A 9,340-nucleotide genomic window follows, 5' to 3' on the forward strand; every position below is an offset into this window, starting at 1 on the left:
CATGCTGTGATAATGTATGTCTGTGGAATCCAGTCGATAAGCCATAGTCTGGGAGCTCCGCGATCTACAGAGGTATCGATTACATGAGGCCCTTCCCATGTTTGATGCCTTAACACTGGCTTATAAAAAGACTCAGGCTGGAAGTGTGCAAGTTTCCTCCCGCTCTGGTGGCTAAGAGAGTCGCTTCTGCGGGATAATACCTTTAAATACTCCAGAGTTGCTCAGTCAGCCTATTTATTATATACAATATAAAAAAAGAGGAAAAAGATTTGTTGGCGTAAGTAAGCAAAACTGTTTTATCTCAAAAGTTAGAAAAAGTCTCTACAAACTGTAAACGTGTCAGATCTGATCTTCTAAAAGAATATTTTGAGATGTTGGGGGTAATTTAGAAAAACAAAACAAACACATTCCCTGTTATAAACACGCGTCACTGGTTTCATACATTCAAATTTGATGCAATTTCAGTTAAATGAATACAATTACACTGTAACGTTCACGAGAGTGAGATTCATTTATTAAAAATGACCGTCAAACTGAACTACGTGCGTTATCGATATTAATACATGTCTTAAAAATGGCTCCATTTTATTTTAGACCTGAAATTACTTGGAACGAGTTCAGCAAGGTTACACCTCTACTGTCATCCCGCTTATTACATCTCCCATATTACAAGTCCTTACCAGAAACGGTGGATGAAACGCTTCCCTGTCTCCACTTCCCTCTATGCAAAACTGTCAGGAGGCTGCGCAGCTTTAAACCGGATGGGGTTTGTATTGGCTGAGAGCATTTCCAGCACAGGACGACCAATGAAACCAAAGCAGAGACTCGGCGTATAACAGCGAGGGTTGAAGGACGCTCCAAATTAATTCCAGCAGGCTCCGGACTTCCCGGGATAACTCTAAATTGCATATATCGGATGAAGATCACTTTGGCGCTATTGTACCTTGCAGGCACTTGCTTCCAAAAAGAAGCGGGCACGCTGCTTTCGGAGGATTTTAAAAAGGTCTACGTTTTCTCTTCTGGGGTTCATTCCTCCCGTTCCCTTTTCTTCTCTGATCTCGCTCGGCGCATTCAGCCATTTGAAAGGACACCTATATTTCCAAGCATCTTAAAACATATAGGCAAATGGGTAAGCCTTTACCGTCTGCATGCTTCAGTGACATGTAGCTTATGGAAGCGTATCCAAACTCAGCACGCCTGCGTAAAAAGAGAATTAAGGAACTTTCCCCCTTCTCCAAGTTCAGATAATGTGCAAATAAAAAAAAAAACCTTTTGGAGAACAAGTTTATTCTTTGGGGGATTTTTTCCAGCACTGCTGAGCAGGAATGACAGCCTGTTTAAAGCTTTAAATCGTAAACTTAACCACAGAACCAATTATCCAGTGAGACGCGTTTCTTTGAAGCGCTCTTGTTTGTATTCTTCGAGCTCGCCATTTTTTATGTTTTTGTTGTGTTGGAGGCTAATCCCAGCCAAACACTTTATATACTTTGTATAGTTGCAAAGTAAAGGTTAACCAGCTATCAGCTTTATGAACTCGGTTTATGGCGTGGATTACAACTGAACTGCATCAAACGGTCTCAGCTGAGCATTTTAAAATGCTTTTGCCTCTCACTATTTTTTTTTCGCTTAATTGAATATGTGTCAGAATAAATGCAATGAAAAAACACGCTGTAATATTTTCTTTGATCACATTAGTGGACTCAACTCAAAGAGTAACAACACGTAACTCGTATCTTTCTCTTTTCCTGCAGAGCAAACCTATGGAGAGGTGAACCAACTGGGCGGTGTGTTCGTCAACGGCCGACCTCTACCTAACGCCATACGGTTAAGAATTGTAGAGCTGGCTCAGCTCGGGATTAGACCCTGTGATATAAGCAGGCAACTCCGAGTCTCCCACGGCTGCGTGAGCAAGATTTTAGCGAGGTACAACGAGACTGGCTCCATACTACCCGGTGCCATCGGTGGAAGCAAACCCCGAGTCACGACGCCGAACGTGGTGAAAAACATCAGGGACTACAAACAAAATGACCCCGGGATCTTTGCTTGGGAGATCCGGGACAGGCTTTTGGCTGATGGTGTTTGTGACAAGTATAATGTCCCGTCGGTTAGCTCGATCAGCAGGATTTTACGCAACAAGATTGGAAATCTCTCCCAGCCTAACCAGTATGAAAGCACCAAGCAAGCCTCCGCGCAGGCAGGCCTCCCCTACAACCACATATACCCTTATTCCTACCCCAACACTATGTCACCCACTAGCACTAAAATGGGCAGCCCTCCTGGAGTACCAGTGACGGCTGGACATGTGAGCATTTCTAGGGCCTGGCCTTCTGCGCACACCGTCAGTAACATCCTCGGAATACGAGCCTTCATGGATCCTACAGGTGAGGAAAACGACACTTTATAATCCTTAAAATCACAGGCTTCAAAATGCACGACACTTTATCTCTCACAAATAAGAGCTTAATAAACTTGAACAGCTGGTTATTGTGCAATTCCACACGACTAGTTTCCATACCTCTGCGTACAAGCAGCTATGGCAACAGACGGGACAATGTGCCCATTAAAATGTGCACAGGCCTCCATTTCACCATTCAGCCAGAACGTAGTAAGGCCACGCTCAATGGGCCTTTTCATGGGATGATACATTTACAAACACCTTGCCCACCTGCTACATCCAACCTAATAATTCAAGCACTCCTTATATTTTTTTCCCTCTGCCTTGCTGGTGTTTTACTCATTTTACTCATTTACTCATCTACTGTTGGGTCTCACAGCTACGGTTGTGTTCCAACTGAATTTATTCAAAACATATGTAGAACTAAAATATATATATATATATATATATATATATATATATATATATATATATATATATATATATATATATATATATATATATATATATATATTTATTTAAAGATATACTTTCTCGATCAAATTCCTCAAAACCTTATGCAATTATATTTTCTCTGTCTTTCATACGCATAAAAAATAACATGTAGGACTTTATTATGTAATAAAACCTAAAAAAAATCATTAAAACGGAGAGAAATGTTTATAATGAGCTGCTGTTGCCTTCTAACCGAACAGCTTTTTTCTGTTTATTTTTTAAGACAGTTGTATTTATTTATTTATTACTCATTATTAAGCTGCGCGCTGGAGTAATTATAATTATTATAGTATTAAATATTATATTTATCCTGTCTTGAAAACTATTTTTCAGTATTGAAAATTAAATCTGTTTGATACTCAAGAAAAGTTAGTGAGGAAATTGTTTACCTGTCTTCTACTTTTATAATTATGACGTTAAATAAAACTGCCCTGTCATTTTCCTTTCTTTACCTTTCCTTTGTTTTTTCTTTTGATTTTCTGAAACCTGAGAATTTTTAATTTTTACACACTTTTAACGTAAAGTTACTGTCTCTAAATCAGCAATTGCTGGGACAGAGGGATACCCACCAAAAATGGAGGAGTGGGGTAGTGTCAACAGAGCAGCTTTCCCAGCCGCGCACACAGTCAACGGGATTGACAAGTCAGCCATTGACGCCGACATAAAATATGCTCAGGTAAAAATCTGTGGGTACACTGCACGGCCCGTGACCTTTCTACACTCAAACTGCACACGTATGCACACCTTGCATTGCTTTAATTTATTTTCTGTAAAAGAAACAGTCCAAAGTGCTTAATGCCAGATGCTCGTGCTACAAAGGCCTGTGGCAAAACTGTAAAAAGGGCTCATCCACAGAGTTCTTTTTGCGTTCAGGCGGGATTTTATTGGGTAAACGAGTCTTTTGAGTTTTGAAGTGGATGGTCGATGGAGGAAATCTAGTAGCGCGTATATATTCTAGTTTAGCGTATTCATGGTAAATTAAATTATAGTGAAACACATGTATTCGAAACCACTCAAACACCAAGCACCGTTTCTCAGAACCACTGCCGAAGGCCACATGCCGCTGTCACACAGCCTGCAATTAGAAGTTCTGTCAATTTTGTGTGTTTGTGCTTATTTTCCGCATGTCTTATCTGCCTGTCCACAGCCTTCCTCGACATTGTCTAGTTATGTACCGGCGTGTGCTTACTCCCCAACCAATCAGTACGGGGTGTACAGTGGGCCAGCAGGCGGATACGTGGCCCCGGGCCACCACCACTGGCAGACGCAGAGCCCGGCTCTGTCCCACCCAAGCAGCGGGATGAGCATGCACGCAGGAGAAATCCACTCCCCGATGACCTTTAAACACCAGGCCCGAGAAGGTACAGGACAGGCAGGCATATTATTATTATCATTATTATTATTACTTGTAATTTTTTTATTAAATGTTGTTGTTGTGTTTTTGTTTTATTTTTTACTTTTTGAAATGTATTCAGCTGGTGGCCGCACAAGGCCACGCGGTTCTCTCCCTGCCTTTCTCTTGTCACGCACCCACACTTTGCAATAAGCAATGACCGTAACGGATGTAAACACCCAATCCCAGAGAAAGTCTAACTGTATGACAATGATCAAATATTGACCTTTCAGACTTGGACAACTTCATGCCAGCCAACTTACTTTTTAAGGAAATACGTCTGAAAATGTTCCTAGTTTGAGGAAAGCAAGTGGATTTTAAACTTAAGTAAAACAGTTCTCTTTAGACCCATTCTACAGAAGCAAATAATCACCTGATGGGAATTTGCACACTGTATATTTCTTCTGTTTTTTGCAGGAGACAGGAAACCGCCCAGTCCCCTGAGCAAGCCGCAGCAGCAGCAGCAACATGAAGACTTGAACAGTGTGCACGGACTCAGTCTCCCTACCTCATCATCATAACCGGGGATTATAACACCTTAGTCACCACAACCATTTAAATGAACTCATTTCAACAACTGCGACAGTAAGTCTGAACACTAACGGCTTGTTTGCATCTAAACACGGGCCAGATCACGTGCATTATGAGTGCCGGTCTCTGCGGCCATATGAATGTAAGCTTGCATGGATGTATCGGTGTTTCCCCGCACTGGCTGATAGTTTTCTTTGTTTTTCATTTGAAACCCTTCATGTTGCTGGACAGTATATTCTCCAATTGAGATTGCAGGATTTAAAAAAAAAATCAAAAAACATTGTGTAAGTCTCCTCCGCCTTGGATGTTTTCTTCCTAAAACCAGAGCTGGTCTGTAATCCGCCATTTTTATCATTATCTTATCTTTAATTTGTGGCCATGACTCTACAGTGACTCAACGATGTGAACAAATTATATAAATTGTCTAAATGTAAAATATTTGCCAAAGCTTTAATTATATATTTTTATAATTTCATTGTAAATATTCAAAAATAAAGCCTTTTTCTTAAATGCCACATGTTGTTGCCGCTGATATCATTTCACTTTTGATCAATGAGAGGACACCAGCTGGTTCAGTCCTAATTTATGGGACTAGGTGATGAGTTTATGATTTGGAAATCAGATGAAAAAGCTGAAGTAAAGTTTTCTTTTAATTTCAGCCCGTGACAGTGCCATGGTCGGCTCACCCCAGTTCGTGCCAGTTTTTCTTAATCATTATGCTTTTGATTACCAGAAATTTAACCTACCATTAGGACCCTGAAATCTAACTTTGGCTATATTGGTGATGGCACAGGCCTTTAAGATATTGCCAGATATTACTGTTGTCCGTTTTCCAGGCGGTGGTGAAATAAAGAGCTGTGAAAGCGTCGTTTGGCCTTTTTTGAGGCTTTTAATGACCTGTAACCTGTTTGAATCGATGACAAAGAGATTAAGTTTGAGCCTGCCTTTTATGAGAAAATGTTTTGATTGGATTTATACTCTTTATATTGGTAGAATGATTAGTACTACTACTTACCGGGAAAGGTAATTACTGTGTTTACACAGGCATAACCTGCCTACACTTCCAAAGAGCTCCCCACTGGCTGGGCGCCTCGGCTGATGCTATCGGGCCTGTAATTGATACCGTGATAAAAATCTGAGGGCTGATCATACACGTTAATGAACGGTGTGTGCAGGAGAGCAGCTGACAGTCCAATCCACCCACATGCCGCCTGTGGGATCTGTTGTCCCGCATAGAAATTACGAGAATTTCCCCATACAGGCCTATAGGCTCTGCCCGCTCTCTCTGTGTAAACTGTTTATTCCTGTGACCTGTTTGGCTGTACTGTACCAGCCGTAACGAAAAGACTTCTCACAGCTTAATAGACGTCACTGTGCGCCACTGAAGGTTTTTGTGACCACGTTTGTCATGTATGATTTCACTTATATGTTTGGCCTCTATGTGTGGTGGTCAATCGACCCTATTTATGGTGCGTTTTAACAAATCCAGCCCACTGGTATGTGAGGCAGGGTCTTACATGTTATCATGGTACTTATCGTTGTGTATGAATCCACTAGTTTGTCTCAATGCAAAACGTCTAACTGTACTTTGGGTCAGAAATAAATATTTTCGTTAATATTTTCGCACTTTTGCATATTTCACCAGTAAAAGTGGATTAACACTGTCCATCCATCCATTCGCTTCCGCTTATCCTTTTCAGGGTCGCGGGGGGCGCTGGAGCCTATCCCAGCTGTCATAGGGCGAAAGGCGGGGTACACCCTGGACAGGTCGCCAGTCTGTCGCAGGGCTAACACATAGGGACAGACAACCATTCACACTCGCATAACACTGTTTTTATTTATTTGCTTACTTGTTTGTTTTTACTTTCATTTAATTACAAATGTTAAAAAAATCCCCCCCGATTATTTTCTGGGCAACCAATATTTTAAAAATTAAAATTCTTTTAAATGTTAAATTTATACATACTTGCAATATAAAATAAATCAGCAAATAAATACATTTCGTTAAAAAAACAAAACAACAAAAACGACGAATACAATTTGAATTTTCTTTGTTGTTCCCGTGTAAAACCTGCATCACTTCCAGTGGAACTGATGCAGGACGTGTGGTCAGGGGGAATGTGAGCACTGCTGTTGTTTCGGTGACAGACCCAGTTTAGTTTGGCTGAGTAACAATGAGCATTTCTGTGGTTTTAACAGCACATCCAGCTAGAAAGAGTTGTCATATAGTCTAAATGTGTTTCTTCCCCCTTTTTGACGTCAGCATGCCTTAAAAATTAATAGCTGTGGCTTTATAGTTCCCAGTGCTCCAAGCTGTTAACTTTTCAGGTCGGTCAGGAATGACTTGACAGTGTTTTGACTGAGCTGAGGTGACAGTCACCTTTTGGGATTATTGATTGTATCCGTTTATTCTAAAGTGATAAAACTGAGCAAAATCAGACACATTAACTCAAAGTGTGTTGACTGGAGGGAGGATCAGTTCAATACTTATCATGAATTTCAGTAAGTTTAGCTTTTTGTTATTCATATCGAGTTATGATTCTTTTATTCTGATGTTGTTGTTGTAAAGTTCGAGGGCATACATGCATAACTGGAATGCAGTCGATTGCCATAGTGGTGTTGCTGAATTTTGCTGGGTACAGCGTATGCAGCTTGATCATGTTGTGGGCTTTCAAAACGGTTTCTGAATCACAACAATCTCAAAATCAAGCGTAGACACAGCAGTTGTCCCTGCCACTGTCTGCCGGCCGTTACAAAAGCAGTTAAATATTAAATGTCTGGCAATGATCGACTGTAAAAGGCCAGGATTTCTTAATACAAAGCACTTTAATGTCTTTTACTGGCTGGTTTTGGTATACATGCTGGAATCTGGGTGTCATAAGCTCTATTTTGCAGCTGTTGATTCTTTTCCCCTTTTGCAGCAAAATCCCAAGTGACTCAGTATATCCAAACATTAAGATGGCCTTTGAGTACACACGCTCCCTGACTGGAGTCGTTCATGTTTTCCCGGATACCACTTGGGGTTCGCAAAATACTCCTTCATGGTGGTGGGGTTACTTCCTACGGGACCTATGGTCATCAATCAGGGCAGCAAGTGATACCCCCCACTGCGTCTTCAGCAGACCCTCTGTGCTCAAAGAGCAGCAGGTGGGCTAGTTTCAGATGTTGTTTTTTATTGAAAAGAAACAACAGTCAAAAAGAATTTGTATTTTTTAAAGATCTACAATCTGATCTCTCTGCAGATGACTGTAATTGCCTCGGGTCAGATGAATCCAGTAGCTGCATACAGAAATTCCTACTTGCATTAGTTTTACTTGAACTGTAATGTAAAATGATACACATGAGCATTTATCGGTTTGGATTCCTCGCTTTAAATTGATAAATGCATTTGCCACGTAATGCAATACACTTTAAACGCAAGTAATACCACAAAAGTATGCAGATGCCCAGGCTTTAATACTTCTGGGCACCGAGCTTGTTGGTCTTAAGGGTCTTACCTCTAAAACTTAGACTTGAAAGGATTCTCAAATACCAAAAACTCAAACAGATACTTGGAGAGATGGATAGGAACTTGGCCTCCTTGAGCCTAATGGATATGATATTAAGTACTATTAATAATCCAAGCAGAAATGAAACGGTGACAGAGGTTCCTTAAAAAGCTAGAACAGGCGCTCCTGTCTTCAACTGTAACAATCCATCAGTGTCTGCCATGTGTACAAGAGAGAGTGAGAGTTCTTCACAGACCAAAGTTCAGTTTATGAATTTGACACTTTGCTTGGTTTGAGGCATTTTACATTGTGTCCTCTTTTCGCTTTAAGGGGGAAAACTACCCTAGGCTCGCCAGGAGTCACTCACTCACTCATACGCTGCCTTTGCACAAGTCAAAGCCAACAAGAGAGCATCTCAGGACAGGCGACATGGCAGGTCTTGGAAAAAGCAAAGAAAGATACACGAGAAACCTTTTAGAAAGAGAGTGGCAAGTTGGCAAAGTTTCAGTTTTAGAAAGGAGGTCAGTGTCAGCACTTCTAGTCATGTCTGAAATTTCAAATGAATTGCCTTGCCGTGGAAACATGGTGCATGCAAGCATGTACAATGCTGGAACATGTGCGTATCCTCATCCTTGACGAGCAGAACATTATTTTTTGACAGGCGTGTGAGAAACGCTCATGAATTAAAACTGTCATGGTCGCCAGCGTGATGTTAATATTTTCTTGAAAGAATTAGACTAAATTAGATCAGACAGTGCAAGTTATACATGCAAAAAGATGCACATCCTTCATAACACATTCAAAAGTTATCAATATTCTAAATATTATTATTAGATTAATTTAGAATTAAACCATTTTTCACCAAGAATGTAAAGATCAAAGCAATGGGTCTGTGAAAATTCTTGTATCATTCTTGTAATGCAGTCACTACTGGCTTTTTCCCCCCACTGACTGTCCACAGGATTTCCAAGCAGGCAGAGTTACAGCTCTGTAGTCTAGGGGATGATAAATGTCTCCCTCCCATGTTCTTACTTGCTC

General features: G+C 40.7%; 1 protein-coding gene across 1 annotated transcript; it reads left to right on the top strand.

Moving 5' to 3' along the window:
• Positions 1 to 880: 880 nt before the first annotated feature.
• pax1a (paired box 1a) lies at positions 881 to 5,208 on the top strand. Its single transcript, XM_082517007.1, has 5 exons — positions 881 to 1,129; positions 1,752 to 2,381; positions 3,433 to 3,566; positions 4,038 to 4,251; positions 4,701 to 5,208. Exons 1-5 carry the CDS (start codon positions 1,126 to 1,128, stop codon positions 4,802 to 4,804), a joined length of 1,086 nt encoding a protein of 361 aa, XP_082373133.1. The 5' UTR covers positions 881 to 1,125; the 3' UTR covers positions 4,805 to 5,208.
• The last annotated feature ends 4,132 nt before the right edge of the window (positions 5,209 to 9,340 follow it).

The sequence above is a fragment of the Aulonocara stuartgranti genome (assembly GCF_965226115.1).
Source record: "Aulonocara stuartgranti genome assembly, chromosome: 19".
NCBI classification, from domain to species: Eukaryota; Metazoa; Chordata; class Actinopteri; order Cichliformes; family Cichlidae; genus Aulonocara; species Aulonocara stuartgranti.